The 23,486-nt window shown below is 37.0% G+C and overlaps 2 protein-coding genes across 2 annotated transcripts in view; one reads left to right on the top strand and one right to left on the bottom strand.

The window, feature by feature from the left end:
• RALGPS2 (Ral GEF with PH domain and SH3 binding motif 2) overlaps positions 1–23,486 on the bottom strand; it is a 106,485-nt gene that overhangs the window by 28,581 nt on the left and 54,418 nt on the right. The window contains exon 9 of the mRNA XM_015811259.1: positions 5,536–5,673. Within this exon, the coding sequence (XP_015666745.1) occupies positions 5,536–5,673 (138 nt within the window). The remainder of the gene's footprint in view (positions 1–5,535; positions 5,674–23,486) is intronic.
• The window catches only part of ANGPTL1 (angiopoietin like 1), a 10,314-nt gene continuing 3,409 nt past the window's right edge, over positions 16,582–23,486 (top strand). Inside the window, exons 1-2 of the mRNA XM_015811260.1 lie at positions 16,582–17,405; positions 22,893–23,086. Of these exons, the coding sequence (XP_015666746.1) occupies positions 16,583–17,405; positions 22,893–23,086 (1,017 nt within the window). The 5' untranslated portion in view covers position 16,582. The remainder of the gene's footprint in view (positions 17,406–22,892; positions 23,087–23,486) is intronic.

Below are 23,486 nucleotides of genomic sequence, written 5' to 3'. Positions count from 1 at the left end.
ATGCGTCCGACGCATATTCCGTGGCTGCCACCATTTTGCTAAGATCCAAGTGCGTGCGGACATCCTCCGCAGGAACTCGGGCTTGGAGCTCCCGAAGCCAGGTGAGGGCGGCCCTGGTGAAGAAAGAGGCCGAAGTTGCGGTCCTGATCGCCCAGGCAGCCGCCTGGTGCGTCCTCTTGTAGGTGGACTCGCACTTGCGATCCTCGGCCTTAAGGGCCTCTGAAAACTCACCGGATATGGCCATGGCCGATACCAGGGGCCCTAAGGGTTCGTCCACCTCCGGAATTTCTAATGCTTCCTCCAGCTCCTTGGCAACATTATACAGTTTCTTATCTGTGTTACTTGGTAAGGGAAGTGATGCCGGAGAGGACCACTGCTTTTTGATTGCGGTCAGAAACAGGGAAGGACAGGGAATACGGTGTTGTGTTGCGACAGGTTCGACGTAAACTGGAGCCGCCTCCGGATCTGGAAGAGCGGGAGCCTCCGTTGACGAGGATCCCTGTCCTAGATGAGCCATAGACGTGGCCTTACACAGGATGGTGACAAAAAAGGCAGGGTTAAATAAGCCCGTAAATGCAGGAGCCTCTGGAGGAACGTCCTCCTCCTCTGACATTAGAATTTCCTGACCAGGGGGAGGTTGGTTGAGGTAGGAGTCCTCAGAAACAACAGACCCAGAAGGAGAAGATGGAACATAATGAGCCTCCACCTCAGGTTGGGAAAGGGGTTGGAAGGGAAGAGATCGGCCTAGACGCCCTGGCCCTAGTGTCAAGGGCATGGTCGACTGCTTGTTTAATCAATAGCGCCAGACGCTCTTCTGAAAGGAAGGGAATCGGTTCTGCTGAGCGGAGCCCCGCCGCAGTAGGTGTAAAAGTGGCCTCAGGACCCCCCTGCACTGCCCTGGACGTGGAGGGTTGTGGAGCTGGGGGAACCTGTTCCATTCCGCCTTGTGCGGGGGAAGGGAAGCAATCCCCACTCGACCAAACACCCCTGGGAGAAGTTGAAACCCCTAGGGGTAATTCTAAGTTTAACCCCGCAGACCCATGAGTCTCGAGCCTGGCTCTCTTCTGCGCTTTGGAGAACTCCTTTTCCAAGGCTTGGTGCCTCCTGGTAGCTTGTTTATCAACCTGTTTAGATGTTTTGACGGTAGAGCGGCTCTTATGGGTCGCTTTACCAGTGCCTTCCGGACCAGGAGTACCTGATGAGGAAGGCGGGGCACTCATTGAGGAAAGAGAAGTTTCCTCCATTTTCCTATAACCTTGAAACACAATAGGGGGTCTCTGTTATCAGGAAAATGCCAAACTCTGGGTAAGGACAGACAGACTGCAGGGACGCCTGGAACCCAGGTATAATCCCAGTTGGATAAGGACAGGTACACTGCTGGGGCACCTGGAATCCAAGGGAGAAACTAAGTACGAATGACAGACACTCTATAAGGGGAGCCTGGAATTCGTACTGAAAATACTGTGGATAAGAACAGACACGCTGATGGGGAGCCTGGAATCCCAGTACAGTGCCAATTAATCTGTGCCAATTAACCAATTCCAAATGAGGACCAGGAGACACCAAATTTTCAAAGATAAAGGAAGGGATCTGCCTCTATATGCAGAAATGGAGAATACAAAATGGCGGCCTTACTAAAATGGCGGCCTACCTCCCTACAGAAAAATGGCAACCCAGTATTGCCACCCTTGGCAGAAAGGGAAAACTCATTTGCCAATTGGAGACTGTGCAAGCGCCCAATTTGGATTAATTCCTTTCACAAAATTGTTTCACTTAACAATGAATCCCAATTTTTTAGAACCAATTGTGGTCTCAAAATGGCCGCCGCGGCCTATTCCAGGACGAGGCTCAAAATGGCGTCTCTGACACAGGCAGGGCCGGGGAAACTGTTAGCAACCCCCCCCCGCTCTCTGAGGGGCCTCCGCACACCGACCAGCAAAGAAGGGAGGAATCGGGGGAAAATAAACTATTTCTCCGTCTCCGATAGCCGGCCGAAACCACCGATCGTAGTGGAGGCCAAGCGCGCGCGCGCGCGCACCTCCGCAAACAAAAAAATAGAAAATTAGAAAGACTCACAATAATCGCCCACGAGGGCTGCAGCCGCAGCCCCGTGAAGGAAAAAACGACGTCGGAGTCGATCATGGGGCTTCCCCCCCTTTTCCCCGTCGCTAAAAAAGCGCCCGAGTCGACAGAGCCGCAGCCGCGGGCTCCGTGAGGCTTGTGTCTGAGGAAGACAACAGCCGATGTCTTCCTGACGGATCGATTGAAGCGAAAAAATGCCTCCCAGGCCTGTCTTTCCCCGTTTAAACAGCCTACGGAGCCGCCGCCGCAAGCTCCGTTAGGCGTGAGGTGTTCTGAGTCCAACAGCCGTTGGCCTCCTGTCGGGGAAAGGAGCAGCCCCGTTCAATTCCCTGCAAGGCCCAATCCTATTTGAATAATGAGCTTTGAGACTAACAGCCGTTAGTCCCTTTGGAAATACTTACAGGGATCGCTGAGGGGAGATGAAGCCAAATTAAGTGCAAGCACAGATGAATTCTTTAAAATTTTGAATACCTTTCCCCTACCTTTGGTGGTTACTGACATGGACGGATCTCGGTTTGAACGTTGCAGACAGGACCCGTTCTAGTTCAGTTTCTGACCTCTAGTTGCCAGGTCCTGCCCGCACCGTTGAAACCGACTGAACTAGACTAAGGGCAGGAATACAGTCTACTACCCAATGGTGGAGTCTCCATCTCAGTGCTGGAGAATTAAGATCAACTTGTTTATAAGAACTTTAATAGCAGTAATTGGATGGGGAAGGAAAAGCAGGAAACTAGGCTATGCACATAAAATCAGACTTTGTTTTTCTTTGAAGACATTTTGCTTCTCATCAAAGAAGCATCTTCAGTTCTGACAGGATGGTGGGGAATGGAGGGATTTATATTCTTTGCAGACAGCTGATTATTTGCATTCTTTTAGAGCAGGGGTGTCAAACTGCTGGCCCATGGGCCGGATGCATCATAGCAAAACCACGCCCACCCCATTGCCGGCAATGGCAAAAAAATCACCATACATCGCGACACGTCACGAGTTTGACACCCCTGTTTTAGAGAGTCACTGAGAACACTTGAAGGTTTGTTTGTGTCTTCAGGATCACCTGAGTAGTGCAAATGGGTGTGGAGCCTTCTTGGAACTGCTGAAAGGACTGTGTTGTGGAGCTCTGTTTTTTGCAGGATGTTTTCTGCCCTGTGTCCTTTCACTATTGAACAACTAAAGGATATATGGCCTTGCATATATCTGGCAACCTCATTCCCAGCTAAAATATATTAAAAACTGCTTCATATCAATAAAAAGGTAAAGATTTTCCTGTCAGGTATGTCCAATTCTAGGACACAGTGCTCATATCCGTTTCTTGGCCGAGGGAAGTCAGCATTGTCTGAAACCAATTTCTGTGGTCATATGGCCAGTATGGCTATATGCCAAACACATACGGAATTCTGTTACCTTCCCATTGAAGTGGTACCTATTAATCTACTTACATTTGCATGCTTTCAAACTGCTAGGTGGGCAGGAGCTGGGACAAGTAAGAGGAGCGCACCTCGTTGCGCAGACCTCAGGTCTCAAATCAAGGCTGTCAGCTCTCTGACAAGCTTAGCATCTTTAATGGCTGAGACATTGCGCCCCACTCATAAGAGTAATGTCATATTAATAAATGTTGGTGGCTACTAATCTTCTGTATATAGAATTCTGATTACAATTCTACATATATATATAAATTGAAACTCACATTTAAAATTTGCTTTATAGATGTTACGTATTTTGTGATTTCCTAAATATTCTCACCCAATAATCATCTTGTATTTAGTCAGATTCTAAGACTTTGCCCAATAACATGATTTACATCTCCTCCAATGCAATAAACAAAATATTTTTCAGACAAGTACTGAAAAAGAAATCTTATCATAAATTTCTCTTCTTAGAGCACCAGAGATGGCTTTTGATCTCAGGGAATTTGCATATATAACCATAGTTTCTTTGCACAGTAGGGAGCTGTCTAATCCTTGCAGACAAGCAGCATCCTATAATCCCAGGGATAATTTCACTCTGCCAAAAACATGTAACCTTGTGTAAAGAAAATAAAAGAGAAACAAACAAACAAAAAAAACCCCAAATCATCAGCCTGATAAATTGGGTAGAGACAGGATAAAAAGAAATTCCAGCCCACATGAATGCAAAAGCTCTATTATTTTGAAGAAAAATATCTATTTCTAAGTAACAAAATACAAAGAAGACTTTCTGAAAACAGAAATACATAAAGGGAAAAAAATATTTGTTTCCTCCAAATATTCACAGTAAATATTCTAGACCTTAGGACAGGGGTGTCAAACTGGCGGCCTGCAGCTGGATGCATCACACGCAGGCTACGCCCACCCCGGCTCTGCAAAGGCAAAAAACATCACAATATGTCATGATACACCATGTGACTCAATCAAGTGACATTCGTGCCTTAGGACATATTGAAACAATACGGCATCCAACTTAAAAGCAATCTGCACAGGATTCCTATCAAAAGCTTCATCAGCTGAGGATGTAATATAATTCTAGAGGTAAACAGTGATTTCCTTTTGGGCAGTGGTTTATCAATTGCAGTTTGGTATAAAAAGGCAATTGAGCCATCTGTAAATGGAAGGTAGGGTACTTCCTATCCATTATTTTCCCATAAGTGAAAAAACAAGAACTCTGGCTTCAGTAATCTGTAGGAGATGACCAGACTGAGGCCCAAGGATGGGTCAATTGCATCATCAGTCTTGAGTCCCTTCGCACCCACAAGAGATCTAGATCCAAGCCCATTTTGAATTCCATTGACTCTTATCTACCACCAATTTGCTATGACTATTAATAGTTCAGATTCTTCTAGAGAACATTAGCATACAATAAACCTATATTCATTTCCTGCACCTATCTTGTCTAAATAAAATTAAGTGGAAAGCTTAATTAATCTTTAGTAAAAATGAACTGTAAACTGCCCAGAGTCATTGACTGAGATGGACAGCTTATAGAAGTTGAACAATTAAATAAATAATAGATAAATAAATAAAAAGGAAGGTTCTTACTGACAGACTACTTTATTTGAAATAGACTTAGTCAAAATTAAGAGGGTGGCTTTCAAGATGTTTTTGAATAACAGAAAACTTATTGTATCAAAGTCTGTTAATTATTTTTTAAAGTTAATGCTAAGTTGAGAAAAGTCATTTTTTTTACTTTGAAAGAATTTAGTAAACAAATATTACCTTTTACATTTGTCTCTTCAATTATAGTAAAGATCCAAAGAAATATTTTAAGATATGCTCAAAGGTTTTGGAGTGTTTGATTAGATTTCTGCTGTTTTATTGGGAAAATGATCACCTTATCTTCATATCTTGAATTATTTTTTTAAAATATCCCATCACCACTTTTAATCAAAGGTGAATTTTGAGCAAGCCTCAATTAATATTCAAGCTATTTTATTCACTGTTTGCAGATAATGCTGTAATATAAATGCATGGTGTAACTTACCATATTCACAAGATTGCTGTAAGTCTGAAATTATTCTAAGAATATTATTCATTAAGTTTGATCTCTGCTCATTTTCCAGAATACTTCCTGTTGATGGATATGCTGAGTCAATATATGTCAAGTCTGAGAGATAAATACCTGAAGAATTAAAGATTTTTTTTATCATACAGAGCATTGAAATAAAAGTTACAAGTAGACCTTGCTTACTGACTCCCTCATTTAGTGACTATTTGAAGTTATAATTGTGAAGGAAACCCCCAGCCTTCATTTATGATTATTGCAATATTCTGCAGTCATGTGATCACCATTTGGGAGCTTAGCAAATGGTATACAGTTATGACTATTGCAGTGTCCCAAGGTCACACCATTTATATGATTTGCAACTGGCTTGTGAGAAGCGAGTTAAAGGAGAATATGGAATGTTTTACTTAACAGCTGTGGTGATTTGCTTAACAGCTGAAGCAGAAGTGAGGCTGTAAGTCCTTGCAGTCACGTGATTTTTTTGTTCAGCAATCATGGCATTTAGTAATGGTGTTGCTGATCCCAACTATCTGTAAGTTCAAATCAAATAACATCACAGCCTTCCGGTCCTGTTTCAGATAGTATTTGGATTTTAAAGACATGTCATGAATCTGAAACATTCAACTCTGCCCTTACATATAAAAGCTTTATATTTCAATTTGTATCTAAAATGTATTTGCAATTCAACAAAGTATTTAATTAATGCACCAATTATATATTAAAATTAAACTGCTATGTCTAAGTGATTATCATTTGCTGTTTGTATTCAATTATATAAACTTTGTATTTGTAGTAGTAGCATACAAGATTGACAAGGAAAAAGTGAAATAGTAATAATGGTTCTCTTAAAAATATTTTTAGCAAAGGTTTTACTATTTATGTTCCCACAGTTGATAAAATATGCTACCAGACCAATCCCAGGTGTTGTCTACTAAAGACAATGTCTTATTTAAGCAGAGCATTAAATTGTTTAAAGTTGTGAATAAGAAATAATTAGGTGTTATTATATTCCCTGTCCCTTAAATATAAAAATGAAACAAAAGCCCCAGGCACCAAAAAGCAAATTGATCTAAAGTCCAAAGAATAAAAAATGACATGAAATGGGCAACTTTACTGGGTCTCTTTACTGTCATTTCTGGCGTTTCTGGTCAGTCCAAGAAAAATGGGTTGGTGCCTTTCTTTCTCTGTAACCCTCTTAATATTTATTCAATAAAACTTTTGTTTTCGGTATTTCAGTCCGAGCTAACTGATTTGAGTTAATTGAATCCTAAATAATCTATTGGCTTCTAGATGGCCACTCAGTGACGACAGAATATGTAATCAGGAAAATACTGGCTGGTATTTGTGTTTGCCTGATTGTTGGTAACTGGTGTTATTGAACTGGGATGGGAATAATAAAATAAAATGACATCTGTGTTTCTGGCTAAATAAATATTTAAGAAACTGAGTTAGAAATCAATTAATAGATTTTTCACCTACATAAAAAACTGAATTATTTTTTTCTTGGATCAATCACCAAGTCTTTTCTCCTCCCTTCTCATTTAGTATACCATGTAACTTAAGAGTTTATAGCTTTAGTGTCTTATTTTGCCAAAGTTTTTTTTAAACACTATTGCTGTAACAACTACTTCTCATTAAATAAACTTAAAAAAGAATTTAATATGACATTCAGGTTTGCATTCTTCAGGACAATAATTGAATACAAACACATACATCCACAAATCTCCTATTCCTTTTATTCGTGGAAACAGAAAATTGGGTATGTCAGTATGAAAGAATCTCTCCTCTAAAGTAAGCTCATTATGGTAACAGCTAAAGACAACTTTGAGCAACCAAGTAACAATGCTTTGCAATTATAGTACAGTACCTAAACTCTTTATAGTTTCCCCGTCTGCTGCTTGCTTTCCATTCAACTAACAAACAGTATCTCCTTGTTCATATTGTGATTCCCACTCATTTTCCTCTCCCAATTTCAATTCTACTCCAAAAGCCGTGGATAGGAAATCCTTTGGTCTCTCTTTCTCTTCCCCCCTTCCCTTTCTTCAATTACCTCATACATGGGCTGGCAGTTTTTACGTCGAGGCATGCATTTGTTTAAGAAACACACCCAAGTGTGCTGTGCTGTATATGGAAGCAAGTTCAGCTGTTGCTGGTTAGTGCAGCTCAGAATGCAAATGAAAGGAACAAGCACAGCAGCTAGAAAATCTCTCCATCCTTTCTGTTGCAGAAGGAAATTATTTAGATAGATAGGTCGTTCGTTAAGCTAAAAGTGGAGGATATGTACTTGGATATAAATATAACAAAATAAAATAACATAGAACTGTGCTAGCCAACTGTATTAGCACTGGGAGGAGGAAATATACAGAAAAAGCCTCTGAAGTTTTACTTGATTTCAGAAGAAAGAGTCATCAGAAGGTTAGTATTTATATATATTTTTGCTATCAATATGCATGCATTAAGGATGAGATTGCTGTCACTAAATACACAGTTTAGAATTTATTGTACTCCATTGATTTTTATTATAATCCATTATAGAAAGTCATCAAAATACTATTTTTATTAGCTGCATCCTGAGGCAATGTGTGGGGAGAGGACCTTCTCTTACACATTCAATCCTCAAACATAATTAGGAAAAAAATCCATTCTTATAAAGCTTCCATGGTGAAACAGGTTTTAATGTTTTTGAACTAGTTTAATGCTTTAAAGTACTTTTTTTTCCTAACAAAGAAAAATAAAACTAGCAAGTCAGTAACTCTCAGATTCTCTCAGGCATATCAATTATTAGCATGAACATCTGTAATTAAAATTTCATTTAATTTAGTTCTGTTCATGTGCTAATGTAGCACCCCAAATTTTTGATCAAAATCATTCCATTTGTACTTGGAATAAGCATGTATCCACTGTAGTAGATTTAAATATTTTTAAGATTCAATTATCTATTTGCTGCCATAGGAACTAAAAAATTGCTAAATTATCTTGCAAAAGAAAAAAACAACCTAATATAATGTACTAATTATCTTGGCTCAAAATTATAGCCCATGATTGCTGAATACAATAATTCCTGTTGTACCTAATAAAGAACAATACAAATATTGGAGTTTTCTTTGGCACAAAACTAGGTAACAATTACTTTCTATGTTACATCGATATATATTGCTTATACATGCTTAGTCCTGAAAGCATTTTTGCTCTCTTTCAGAGAGTACCATGTGATGTTAGACTAATATATGCAGTGAACAGTTATTCTCCAGTTCTAATTAAAATAGTTTGTTAAGCAAAAAGCAACAAAGTTCAGGATCTTATTAGAACACTTAGCTGTAAAATCTAGGTTTCTGGAATCTATGGTACTCTTCTGCAACCTGGTGCTCTCCGGATTTTTTAAACTGCACCTTTTGTCAGACCCAGCCAACACAGAAAACAGCCAAATTGGAAGGTGGCAAAATATCCAGTGGACACTGTTGAAGCACTGATATTCATGTATTGTAGTTACCATTATAGGTAAGAACCAAGGCAATAGTATTTCATTTTAACAATGAATGTATCAAAAATAATTTCAGAGCTTTAACCAGAACTTTATCAGTTTTTAACTGACTAAAATACAGTATTAGATTGTTCCTCTGTACAATATAAAAGTTTTTAATTATTTTGCTAATTATGCAGTTTTTTAAAAATGACATTTTTATAAATAAATCTGATATAATAGTGGAACAAATATTTTAGCAAATAGTTAATATTGGCTTTTTCAAACTATTAGTATTTAGTTGTAATAGATGTTTACCTGCTCATTATGCTTCAGAGACTTGTTCTGTTAATCTGATAGATAAGACAATGTAAGTATTGTGCACTTCAGAATGGAAAATAGACAACTTATGTTTGCACTTATGTTCTTACTGCTGAATAACTGCCATTTAGTAGGAAATAATTCCATGTATTTCAGTAGATTGTAGAACTAAGTTTTCTGAAAATAAGATATACTTGGTAATGAAGACGTATGATTCTGCATACGTAGATGTCTATAGAGTTAGAAGCAAAGTATTCTAGAATGTTGATTTGGTAAATGCTATTTTGCCTAAATTACCATATTAACCTGTAAATACCTGTAAAAAGTAATCGAACATCACTACAAATTCTTCATGCTGCAAGAATGGTATTCAGTTAAAAATATAATATTCAAGAGAAAGTAATTGAAGTAGCAAGCTATCTTTAGAGTTATTGAAAGCCAGGTATACAGTATCTCCTTTTCTGACTGATTTTCAGAAAGTGAAATGCAGAAGATAAAATTAAATCAAAGTTCTGATATTAAAGGAAAATATTTATCATTCAGTGAATCAGGTTTTTAGATATAAAATCTCCCAATGACTAAAATAGCAGAATTTGACTAAATGGAATGTATAATAAGTTATTTCAACAGAATTAATGCAATATAAGACATTAATATCACTGGGCATTACTATCATTTCATAGTAATTTTCTAGCTATGGTACACATTTTCAATCTACAATTTATTCAGTTCTGTATTATATGATTGTTTTCAAGACAGTCAAGAGATGCTCCATTTTTAATAGTATATAAAAGTAATGAGAAATGTGCAAATGAAATCAAATTGAGTATTTTCACTCATTTAACATCTTATCCACACCTAAGGTTCTTGTATTTCCAAAGAAAATCAAATAACACATGGTTTATGTGCCCAAAGTTGAAATACTTTAATATGTCTTTCATATTTTTTCATTATCTCGCCAACCTATTTTTTTTCTTAGGATCAACTTAAACAGAACAATTGTACTATTTTGAACAAATGCCTTTTTGCCAACTATGTTACTAAGAATGGCTAATTGCTTGTTACAATGACATTTTTAAAAAATAGAAAAAAGTAAAATCAATCCAATAAAGTAATTAAAGATACAAAATAGTTATGTTATTCTAATCAAAGAGGTGCTGAAAATAACAAAGCATCTGTTTGTGTTACTAAATACAGAATAATGCATGTATAAGTAATTGCTTGTTTTGTTTTTACATTATGTGTTTTAATTAAGAGTGTCTCTTAATTAAAGAGGAAAAGGATGGAAACTATTACACAGAAATAAAGGATAGAAACCTGAAAAACTATTACACAGAAATTTCCTCACAAACAAAAAAGAATGTCAACATATCTGCAAGCAGTAGATTAAAACATTTTTTTAAAAAAAAATCTGCAAATTTTTATTCACAAATTGAGCAAATTTGCAGGTTTCTCTCAAGATAAAAGACTGCTTATGGAGGGAAAAATCACTTATGTTTAAGGCCATGTGAAAAAAGAGTACAACACCTTTCTTGGGAAAAACATACAACATTGTTTTGTCCCATATACCGGATACTATATCCGACAAAAACAGCACTGGTTTGATAGCTTCTACTTGCAGAGATATATGGGTTGAAGCCAATGCTGATTTATGCTAAGTAAAAGGAATAAAATGTTTACACAAACAAACATTCTCCTGGGTTCCAATGAGAGCACAGCTTAAATCTGTGGTATATATGGTAGCTGAATCACAGAAATTAATTCAATCTTCAAAATATTTCTTATCTAAAAAACATTATTTTGTATAATTTGTCTGGAGGTTGAACATGAGTTTAAAATGTTTCACGCTCAGAGGTAGATTGGATTTTTAATTTCTCAAAGATGAAAATACTCAAACTAAGCTTGGAACAATTTTTTTTAAAAGCCCATTCTTAAATGACAGATGATTATTCTTTTTTGTTTTCACTGATTACTAATCTTCATTCACATCTATAGAGTAACAAACTACATTCATTTCAAAAAATTCACCTTGCTACCACTTTAGAAAATAAGGAAGACACAATGGACTCCAATAAGATATAGAAACAAATAATTATCAATAATGTGGAATATTATATTAAGGTTCCCTTGCAAACAGATGTATATCATTCTTCTCCATATCAAATTATCTTAATCATACAAAACCTGAAGGCTAAGAAGACTATATGCATTAACTCACTGCTTTTAATAGCTGACCTTTTGAATGTACAGAAGAACATGTTTGCATGTTATGCATATGAATTAAATATTTGGGAAAGCAGACTATATTAAATATGAACATTTGCTCTGCATTTGCAGAAAAATGTACTTTTATTGCTTTTAGTACATTGCTCCATGCAAAAGTAAACTGTCACTCACAAATAATATTCAGCTGTAATAATACATGTTTCTTATTTAGCCATTTATCCCCCTCTCCCAACAATGCAGCCCAAATGTTTAAACCAGGCTCTTCTAAGTAGAATTATTAATTATAATGAAGAGGCAAAGCAGATCAATCTGGCAAGAAAGTTCAAAGATCATTTTACAGCAACAAAAAAGGTTTTTTCCTCCTTATTTTTACAATTAGCCTCACATGAAATGAGGTTTCATGTGAACCTGAAACAATTGTTTCGGAAACAATTATTAAAAATAAATAAATAAAAACCTACAAACAATAAACTACAGCCATAAGATTTAAATTGGGTCAGTGCAGTTGTTTCAATTGCATAATGGTGAGTTTTCATACTTGGTTCCAGGAAGCTGCACTATTGATTATTCAATATGAATAAAAATTTCTATTCTCACATGAAGTACATTACAATACTGTAATTCATTCATTTGTAATGAATCTATGGCACAAATTATTCTGCTAAAGTCTGCTAGAAAGAGAAACACATGAAATTTAGGTGGGCAGAGAGTGGATATTAAAGACAAATATCATTGACATTAGTGGGCCATTATTGTGGTTCACAATAATGTAAGGAGAAAGCAGTAGCCTAGGACAGTCACAGAGAATTACCTAATTTAAATGAATTCAATGCTCCAGGGCAAGTGAATTATATTGCAAGGTATTAAATCCCAGCAAAACTAATTGCAGAACTGCTAACTGCAAAACAGATAGTCCTCGACTTATGATTGGTAGTTTAATGATTACAGACACAACAGCCACAGAATAGGCATAAAGCAACACTGTGTCCTCCCCCTAGGTCAGGATCAGAATCAATGGATTGAAATTCCAGTGGAAGTAGGTATACATTAAATATTAAGAGGCGAGGTATTTTAGAAGTGGCTTGCCATCTCTTCCTTCCTAGGGCTGAGAGAAAGTGATTAGCCCAAGTCAACCAGCTGGATTTGTGCCTAAGGTGGAACTAGAACTCATGTCCCCTGGTTTCTAGTCTAACGCCTTACATCTATGCTATTTAATTGCAGTATGATTCCAGTATATAGAATAGAAAAGAGGTGGAAGAGACCTTGAAGGTCTTCTAGTCCAGCCCCGATATACCATTTCAGATACGTGACTGTCCAATCTCTTCTTAAAAACCTCCAGTGATGGAACGCCCATGATTTCTGAAAGCAAGCTGTTCCACTGGTCCTCACTGTTAGGAAGTTTCTCCTTAATTCCAGGTTGCTTCTCTCTTTGGTCAGTTTCCAACCATTGTTGCTTGTCTTTCCCTCTGGTCACTTTGGAGAATAGTTTGATGCCCTCTTCTTTGTGGCAGCCCTTCAGATACTGGAATACTGCTATCATGTCGCCCCTATTTCTTCTTTTCTTTAGACTAGCCCAGGGGTAGGCAACCTTGGCTACCAAGGTCCCTCTCACAGTTGCTGTTTTGAGCCAGGTTTTGCCTAATATTTATTTAAACCTTTGATTTTTCCTGCCTAAATGTAAAACTTTTGCTTTTTTCCACATTAAAACTCATTTTGTTGGATAGGGTCCATTGTTCGAGTTTGTCAAGATCTTTTTGGATCCAGAGCTTGTCTTCTGGGGTGTTGGCTATTCCTGCCAATTTAGTGTCATCTGCAAATTTGATGAGTTCCCCTTCTATTCCCTCATCTAAGTCATTAATGAAGATAGTGAAGAGTACTGGGCCTAAGACGGAGCCTTGTGGTACCCCACTGCTTACTTCTCTCCATGTGGATGTAGTACCATTGAGGACTACTCATTGAATACGGTTTGTCAGCCAGCTACATATCCATCTGGTGGTGATGTTGTCAATTTCACCTATTTATAGTTTACCAAGCAGTAGATTGTGGTCTACTTTGTCAAATGCCTTACTGAAATCTAAGTAAACTATGTCTGCAACATGTCGCTGGTCTACTAATTTAGTCACTTTATCAAAGAATGAAATAAGATTGGTTTGGCATGATCTGTTTTTGACAAACCTGTCAATTATAACTTTGTTTGCTTCTAGTTGTTCGCAGATCTGGTTTTTGATTATCTTTTCCAGGATCTTCCCAGGTATTGATGTTAGACTGATTGGTCTGTAGTTTCCTGGATCTGTTTTTTCCCTTTCTTGAAGATGGGAACCAAATCAGCCCTTTTCTAATCCACAAGTACTTCCCCAGTGCTCCAGGATTTTTGAAAGATATGGTGCAATAGTTCTGAGATAACATCTGCCAGCTCCTTTAGAATTCTGGGATGCAATCTGTCAGGTCCTGGTGATTTATATTCATCAAGGTCGGATAGGTGTTCTCTTACCATTTTCTTATTTTAATTTTTGTTTCTAGTTTGTCTTTTGCAGTAGTTTTTTTTGGTATGTTGGGCTTTCTTTTTATATGAAGACTGATGCAAAGAATGAGTTAAGCAGCTCTGCTTTCTGCCTGTTACTTCCTTGCTATCTTCTCTCTTTAGTGGACCTACAGTTTCCTTGACTTTTTTCTTGTTATTAATATGTTGAAACTTTTTTTTAATTATCCTTCTGAGCCTTTGATTTCCTCACTTCGTCTTTGCATGTTCTGGCTGTCTGCTGATAATCAGCCTTAGTTATGTTTCCCTCTTTCCATTTTTTGTATTTGTGCTTTTTGTCTTTCAGTTTGTCTGAGAGATCTTTGTGCAGCCATGCTGTTTTTTTCTTGACTTTCTTGTTTTTCTTTTTCAGTGGTATTGTGCTGGACTGGGCTTTTATGATAGCATTTTTCAGAGTTTCCCATGCTTCTTGAGTTGTTTTCCCATTTAGGATTTTCATCCATGGAATCTTTCCTAGGTTCTCTCTGAGTTTGTTAAAATCAGCTCTTTTGAAGTTTAAGACACTGGTTGAATTATTTTCTACTGATATTCTTTTTCATTGATATAGATACCTGTCTTTCACACACTTTCTTTGCTGTGGTTAGCATTACTGATATCAGTACGAGAAAATATACTGTGATTGTGCATGTTCTCTATCCCTTTTACAGTATTGTTAAAGCTTGGGGCACCTAAAGGTATGCATGTATTGTGTAAATGTGCATAATACAGCTGTTCCACCAGAACTGATTCTCTCTTGGACTAAAATAACAAGGGCAACAATAAATACTAACATTTAACTCTCTTGTCCTTCCTCATGTAAGAGTGACAGATGAGAGCTCTGGCACTGAAAAAAGACCAACACTATCTATAGCAAAAAGGAAGGATGAAATGGAATAAGAGAGAAAGGAATTAGTTATGGCAAAATGGTTTTTTTCCCTTGCTAAAATACTAGTTTTATGCTTCAGTATAGGGTAATGCTATGGGTAGGGTGATGAGTATATCCTTACAATGGGTAAACAGTTAAAATACTGAATACTAGGAAGAATTTTACATACGGTGATAGAGATGGAACATTTAATGCTATTTGAAGGCTATTTCAAAGAAAAGCACTTTCACTGGAAAGCAAATCTCCAGTATATCTTAAAAGGAAGCTTAATTATATCTTGAGTAAGTTCAAATGCAAACAAGCAATTTTCATTTGGCATTACTTCCCATACACAGAAAAAAAACTTCTAAGAACATAGTCTATTTGCAGTGAAATGTTACCATTTGAAATGTTCATCTGAAGTAGGCAAAATAATATTTAATACTGTTTGAAACTATTTCTAGAGTAAAAAAACACAATCATTGTCAGATAAAAATAATTTGAGGAACTTGAACAATTAAGAATAATTTACAGATTACATGACACAATCTAATCTAATTGCAATATGTTTGAGGTTAATAATTTTAACAATGATAAAAATATAATACAATTTTACAAGGTATTTTGGCATTCATTTTTTAAAATGCACTGCCCTTTAAATACATAATGTAAAATATAAAGGATCAATTCTGAATTACCTATTGTGTTTGTTCATGTCACTCAGAGTTTTAACACTATAATATAACCTCATGCTAATGAGACACAAGTAGGGGGAAGGGATGGAGGAGGGAGCTTATTTATAACCTTTAATACAGGAACTAAACTTATTGTTTACAAGGTTAAATTCTGCTTAAAGAGAATTGCAAAATGTAAGATGATGAATCAATACAGAGCTCTTAGTTCAACCTCTATGTTATCCAGTATTAGTAATTGTATGCATTATATCCTGATACCATATTATAGTACTCAACTTATCCAGCTGCTGTGATTTTGATTTCTAATACTAAGATATTACATGTTTCTGCTTTCCATTCTTCTGCTAATAATTATAACAGAATATATGGCAAATAGGGGAGAACTAAAGCCTGAAGGACTGACAAAACCCTTAATCTTTCTATCATTTTTGACATGGATTTTTATACTGATGCGGTCTTGGCAATGCCTAAAATTGCTCCATTATATCAGCCCATCCTATCTAGACAGGTAGGAAAGGCATGTCCCGGACCTTGTCAGTTAAAGAATTATGACTGTGACTGGCAAAGTCTTGGAAGGAAGCATTTTTTTTGCCATTGCCCCCGCCTTTTCAAACATTCTCCTCTGAGAGGGAAGGCAGGCCCCCACTGTCCAGGCCTTTCAGAAATATCTAAAGACCTGACTCTGCTGTCTTGCATGGGGCTCACAAAGGACCATGCAGGTGTGGGGCTGGTTAGCATCCCGAAGGTCTTCCCTTTGCCATTTAATTAACTTTTTAATGTTGAATTTTAATTATCTTTGCTTCTTATTTAATTTGTATACACAGTTTTTGTTTTTAGTATTTTATTTCCACCCCATTCAATGTCCCTCTGCAAAGAAGTTGGGCAATTTCCAAATTTGATAATAAATAAAATGTATTTTTCTCCATTTAGTTCACTTGAAAATGAAGACAGTCCCATGGATTTTGAGTTTGTTAGTAATGCTATTATCAAATGGGTATTATACAGTAGAGACTAAACTTAAAAAATCCTTTCCTAAACGAAATCCACGTTCTACAGAAGAGGGTAAGGAAGGGAAAAAGTGTGGCTACACATTTATTGTTCCGGAACAAAAAATAACTGGACCAATTTGTGTCAACACTAAAGGCCCAAGTCCAGGAAACAAAAAAGATGAAATTACTAGGATGGATATTGAGAATTTGAAGGAAGTATTATTCAAGCAAAAGCGAGAGATTGACCTCTTGCAGTTAGTGGTGGATGTGGATGGAAATATAGTGAATGAAGTAAAATTGCTGAGAAAAGAGAGTCGTAACATGAATTCACGTGTTACTCAGCTGTATATGCAGCTCTTGCATGAGATAATTCGCAAACGAGACAATTCACTGGAGCTTTCCCAGCTGGAAAACAAAATCCTCAATGTTACAACTGAAATGTTGAAGATGGCATCAAGGTACAGAGAGCTTGAAATAAAGTATGCAGCACTAACTGACCTTGTAAATAATCAATCGGTAATCATCACACTTTTGGAAGAACAATGTCTGCGAATATTCTCACGGCAGGATGCACATGGTTCACCACCACTAGTTCCAGTGGTGCCTCATCACATTCCTAATAGCCCACATTACAACCCTATGCTGCTTGGAAGTAATGAAATTCAGAGAGACCCAGGCTATCCTAGAGAGAGAGATGTAAGGCCACCCCCTGATCCAGCTACTTCGCCTACAAAAAGTCCTTTCAAGATTCCACCATTAACTTTAATAAATGAAGGTAAGCCTTTTCTTTTTAATTTGAAAATTTCTAACAAATATCTTTGAAACCTTTGTATTTCTAGCTAATATGCCAAAACTTTTAAAAGCACCACCTACTGTATATGAAAACTACATAAGTAGTATTCTGACTGATGAGTCTGACATTTTTAATACTTTTAAGGGAGACTAGGGAAGGCTCCCGTCTCCTTTATTTCCTTAATCTTGTTTAGCAATTTCAAGCAGTTACTATTTGTACTGCTCTTAGGCAATATTATTAGCAGATCTGGACTGTAAAAATCTGATGACCAATAGATGGCAGCAAGTTTATATATATCATTTTACTGTCATCTAATGGTTCTCTGGATTTTTACCACAGCAGCCCTATCCCAGTCCAGTATTTAAGAGCAGTTCCACAAAAATAGAAGGGTTGTGTTTGATATATTTATGTGTGCAGGGAATGCCCCCTTGTGGTTACAAGTTTTTATAACAATTGAATCTTTATTTTGGTATCAGGCTGACATAAAGTAGCAATATAAAAACTATGAAAACAAATACAACATAAAACATATATCTAATACCTGTAGCTAAGGTCAATATAAAGTTAAAAGATGTAATGGTAAAAGCTACTAGACTTGTACAAATCAAACCCTTATACTATACCTTCTAGAAAGTCGAAGTAGATTTTATTTTATGCAATGAGTTAAAGTAGATTTTAGCTTTGTGCAGTTATTAACCTAGTGAGTAGTGGAAGAATAGGATATTGATGATATATCTGGAAAAGGTTCAGGAGAGGTGAACAAGCATGGTGGCATCAAATGAATACAAATGTTATGGGAAAGGATTTTCCTATACTGGTTGAATTTTGGAAGTATTGTTGGACCATGTCATGTTATCATGCTTTCAATCTATTTTTTTCTACAATAACAAAAACTAAATTTATGTTAAAGTTTAAAGCCACAGATAGAGTAGTTCTTGATGAAAAAAAAACCCTGAAATAGTAGCTTAAATCTTATCTAAGTCCTTTACTGCACTATATACAATTTTGCTGTCAATGAAATTATGTGTTTCTTGCCTGTTACTTTATTTCAAAGTGAATGTTATTTGTCACAGCTAGTCACTTCAGTAAGAATTCAAAGAAGAATGAACAACTAACTATTCAAAATAAATAGTAGAAGGCAAAATAAATAATCAAATGAAAACAAAGAATCAAATGAAATGCTAGATCTAAAAAACAAAGGAACACAACTAGTAGTCATTTAAGTCCATGGTGTTCAGATTTACACAGTATAAATTGTTCAGGCATAACTGCCACTTCTATGGGCATAAACCCTACAGAATTTCACCATTCAGAAATTGGGGAGGGGCATGATGGTTAACCAATCATACACAAGAGTCATGTTAATGAAAAGTGCACACAATATACAGTAGATGTGCTGTCTGAAAACACAAGTCCAGTGATTTTGGAGTGAGTAGAGACATGGAAGGATATACTAGGAGACAGAGAACAGTATAGCAGTTATCAGCAATCTACCCACATGGATCAGAGGCACAATACAAATAAATCTGTCTCTGTTTTTTGCCATCTTCTAACTCTCTATGTGTTAGTATACAGAGTGTGTTATATAATTCACACATCTTTAGGAATGTTAATTAAAACTTTGTAGAAGTGTTTCTTGACAAGCTGATAAAATTATAAAACAGTAAGAGAAGGGTCTGTCTGATATCTGATATAATTATATTTGTTGCTAGAAGAGAGGTTTTAAAAGTAACGTGATTAGAAAACTGCTCAAGAATGATTCTATAAACACTATAAACACAGTTTCTTCTTTTCTATAGCACTTAGAAGTCATAACAAAGCTCTAGAGTCCTAACAATTTTGTACACTTCAGTTTGAGATCCTTATAGGATTATAAGGCATGTTCAAGAGGAGGCTAGATAATCCTCTGTTGGGGATGGTTTAAATGGAATTTATGCACTGTATGGGAAGGTGGAATCAATAGCGCATATGACATCTCAACTCTAATATTTAATCTTAGATTCCTGGAGTAGATCAAATCCTTTGTCTTAGATTTTTTTTACATTTGAAGCCAAGAATATTAGTACATACTGTACAATGCTATGCAATTACTATCTGTTCCTATGTTAAGTTTTCTATTAACTCTATAAAAGAATTTTCGTTTTGCTTTGGTGAGTTTCTTTAACTATGTTTCTCTAACTCTGTTCCACATTATCATAAACTAAAGAACTTTCAAATTCTTCAAATTCTTCCTCTAAATGTTCCCAATACTTTGTCTCCTGAAGAATTTTTTTTTAAAGTTGGAAAAGTTTAAAAGTCTAAGTTGTAGGAGTATGCACCATTTTTAAAATCTTACATCATTTGTGTAATGTTTCAACCCTGCACTCTGGATGCTAGAAGTAAAGGGAGAAGTAAACTATCCTTTAATATATTTTTTTTAAGTTTGTGAGTAGACCTGCCCCTACTCTCAATTCCTCTGAAGAAAGGTTTTCCATCGTATAGGAGACTGAATAGAAGGATCTTCAAGTAATTTTTATGAACTGTACATTCCAATTTATTTTTCTATAACTATCCTACTCTTATACATCTAAATCAGTGTATTCCATCAACTATTTGTATTGTATATTTTATTTTGTTTAAAATATTATGTATATTAGGGGCAGTAGTGCAGACTAAGGCTGGTGTTTCAAACGTATTGTTTGCAACAATTGCAGCACTATATAAGTCCAATACATACATAGATAATTTTAACTGAATATATTAACAAACTACACATTTTGAAAAATCATAATTATGTCATAACTCTTCAAATAATTAGTGTCATAATATTAAGTGCTCTAAGATATACATCACACATTCCATCCATATTCTCAGCAAAAGAATGGTTTTACTGTTTTCAAGTTGATTCACCCACATTAATTTAACATGGTTACAAGGACCAAACAAGAACTGATGTGTATTGCATACAATTCCCTAATACCCCATTACCTGCCAATTTTTGACAACTGTCATATATGCCAAGTCCAAAATGGCCCATGAAATCAAACTTTCAATAACTAAAACTTTTATTTGTTCATATAAGAAAGAAAATAGACTTTATGGCAGGGATTCTTAAATTGTCAGTTATGATCTCACAAAATATCTTTTTTTTAAGCCTATCACTGTGCATGCTTTCAAAACTAACTTGTTTTGATTGGGCAAATTTACTAAGCCTCACCACACAGAGCAAAACTTGGAATAGGTTTTGAGAAATAGGTAAATCCAGAAGTATAATCAGTGCATGCAGAAAGTATTCAGACCCCTTCACTTCTGTCAGTTTTGTTATGCTGCAGCTTGATTTTACAGTTGTTAAAATTCATTTTTTCTCATTAATCTACACTCAGTATTCCATAATGACAAAGTGAAAACAGAAGTTTAGAAATGTCTGTAAATTTATTAAAAAGAACAAAAAACTGAAATATCACATTGGCATTAAGTATCCAGACCCTTCACTCAGTACTTTGTTGAAGCACCTTTGGCAGCAATTGCAGCCTCAAGTCTTTTGGGGTATGATATGACAAGCTTTGCACTCCTGGATTGGGGGATTTTCTGCCATTTTCCTTTGAGTGCTTATGTTTGAGCACCTATGGAGTGCTTTAAAACGCTGTTTTGCTCCTTTTCAAAGCGCTCCATAAGCCAGGGGTCTCCAACCTTTCTGGGTTGGCAGCCTGGGGGAGAGGAAGGGGCAGGCACCTTACACACGCATGCGCAAATGTGAATGTGGCCACATGTGCACAGAAACAGACCATGAGCACCATGCAAACAGGGCTATGAGCATGTGTGTGAGGCTGTCAGCTATGGTGAGGCTCGTGGACATGCTACCACTGGTGTGAGGATCGTGCCGTGGCCTGCAGTGATTCCGCCACCCGGTGCGAGGCTTGCACCGCCGCCCCAGTGCGAAACTCGCACTGCAGCCCACCTTCTACTTGCTGCCGCCACCCATGCAAGTTCGTGGCAATGCCTCCGCCTGCGTGTGGCGCACCACTGCCAACCTGCTGCTTGCGGTGCTTCCACTGCCCACGCAAAGTTCATACCGCCACCTGTGCGATACTAGTGGCGCTGCTGCTGCCTATGCAACACTCATGGCAACGGTGGCATGAGGGAGGGGTGAGCACGTGCACATGTGCACTGCCCAGCTACTCAGCCCAGCCCCGCCCCATAGGTTGGGGACTTCTGCCACAGGTGCTCAAACACTTTACCTGGACAGAGACCTTGGGGAGGCTGCAAAGCTCCATCTGGCTGCAAATGGGGCATTTTGAAATGGAGCATTTCAAAGTGCCCCATTACCAGCCAAAGGGAGCTTCCAGCCTCCCCAAGGGCTCCATCTGGATAAAAGGTGTTCTGGCAGTGGCGGAAAAAAGTTGGGGGAGGGAGCAGGAGACAGGCATCCCAAACACTTTTCACCCCTAAAATCAATGTTTCTGGGGTCCATGATCTGGCAAAAGTTCAGGCACCCGTTCTCTGCAAAAGAGGATTGGTGCCTGAACTCGCACGTTATTACAGCACCCACGAGTTTCCGTTGACTCCCCTGTCCCTCAAAGCGGCAGAGAGGAGAAATGGCAGCAGAGAAATGGCAGTGAATCCGGCACGGCAGAATGGGAGGAGGAAGCAGTTGTGGGGAGCAAGGGGAGGACTAAGGTGAATGTTGCAGAGCCTCTGCAGTCATTCATAAGAGTGAACAACTGCTGTGATGCTGCAACATTCATAATTCTGGGAGTTGCTCATAAACACTTGGGGGCGCTTACTGCGTAACTTTGAACAAGTGCTAAGTGAACACTCGTAACTCGGTGATTACCTGCAAATTTACAGGCATTTCTAAACTTCTGTTTTCACTTTGTCATTATGGGGTACTGAGTGTAGATTAATGAGAAAAAAAATGAATTTCAAGAACTGTAGAATCAGGCTGCAGCATAACAAAAGTGAAGGGAGTCTGAATACTTTCTGAATGCACTGTATCTGAAATAAAAAAATGAGCAGAATCCCTCCCATCTGTTTGAAACAGATGCACAATCCTAATGTAAAGCAGTTATTTTGAGATATCCAAGGTAATAAATAATGATTTAATCTTGGATATATTTTTTTATTATGTAAAATAATAAATGTAGTAGAATGAGTAGAATACAGACATAATTACATTAATTTATTAAGCTTGAAACATTGTATGTAAATTGATTGTTCATTTTAAAAACACATTTAATTAATTTAATTAATATAGCTATTTCACCTAAATTCTTCTGAATGACTATATCTTAGTAGCAATGTCAATATTAGTAATGCTCAAGAAGTTTGAAAATGCTAATTATAAAAGTTATCAAGGAACAGTGTGAAAAAAGGAAACAATGTCTATTACTAAAGAAAACATAATGGTATTTAATAATGTCTTTTTTATACATATCAGTATACTAATACAAAACAATGGATATTTTTTAAATGCTATTTTTTTTTCAAAAGGCCCGTTCAAAGACTGTCATCAGGCCAAACAAACTGGCTATTCCAGCAGTGGGATTTATATGATCAAGACCGAAAACAGTCATGGACCAGTGCAGTTATGGTGTGACAACAGCCTTGATCCTGGAGGCTGGACAGTTATTCAAAAAAGAACAGATGGTTCTGTGAACTTCTTCACAAACTGGGACAATTATAAGGTAATCATAAAAAAATATCCACGGGGCAATTTACAATGCACTGTTACTATAAACTTTCCTCATTCTGTTACCTTCTCAATTTGCTGGATTACAACTTTCTGTCAATGGCCACTATTTGTGAAATTCCAATATAGCTGCAAAGCACCAGGAACTAGAAACTAGCATATATGTTAAAAAAAAAAAAATCTACGAAGCATTATTTAAATGTATGCCCACATAGGATATTTTTTTGTTCGGGTTCAGCATCTGCATGAAAAGCATCAAAGATGTGGTGCTTCATATAACGTACAAATCACTACTGTATAATCTATTCTTACTTCCCCTTCCTGCTAGCTTTATGAAAATCAGCATTGTGATTTTTTAAATAGTGTCCTACCTTTTGGTTTTGTTAAGGACAATT

This window comes from Protobothrops mucrosquamatus, unplaced genomic scaffold (assembly GCF_001527695.2).
Source record: "Protobothrops mucrosquamatus isolate PMUCROS unplaced genomic scaffold, P.Mucros_1.0 scaffold35, whole genome shotgun sequence".
NCBI lineage: Eukaryota > Metazoa > Chordata > Lepidosauria > Squamata > Viperidae > Protobothrops > Protobothrops mucrosquamatus.
This window is presented reverse-complemented; position numbering and strand designations above follow the sequence as displayed.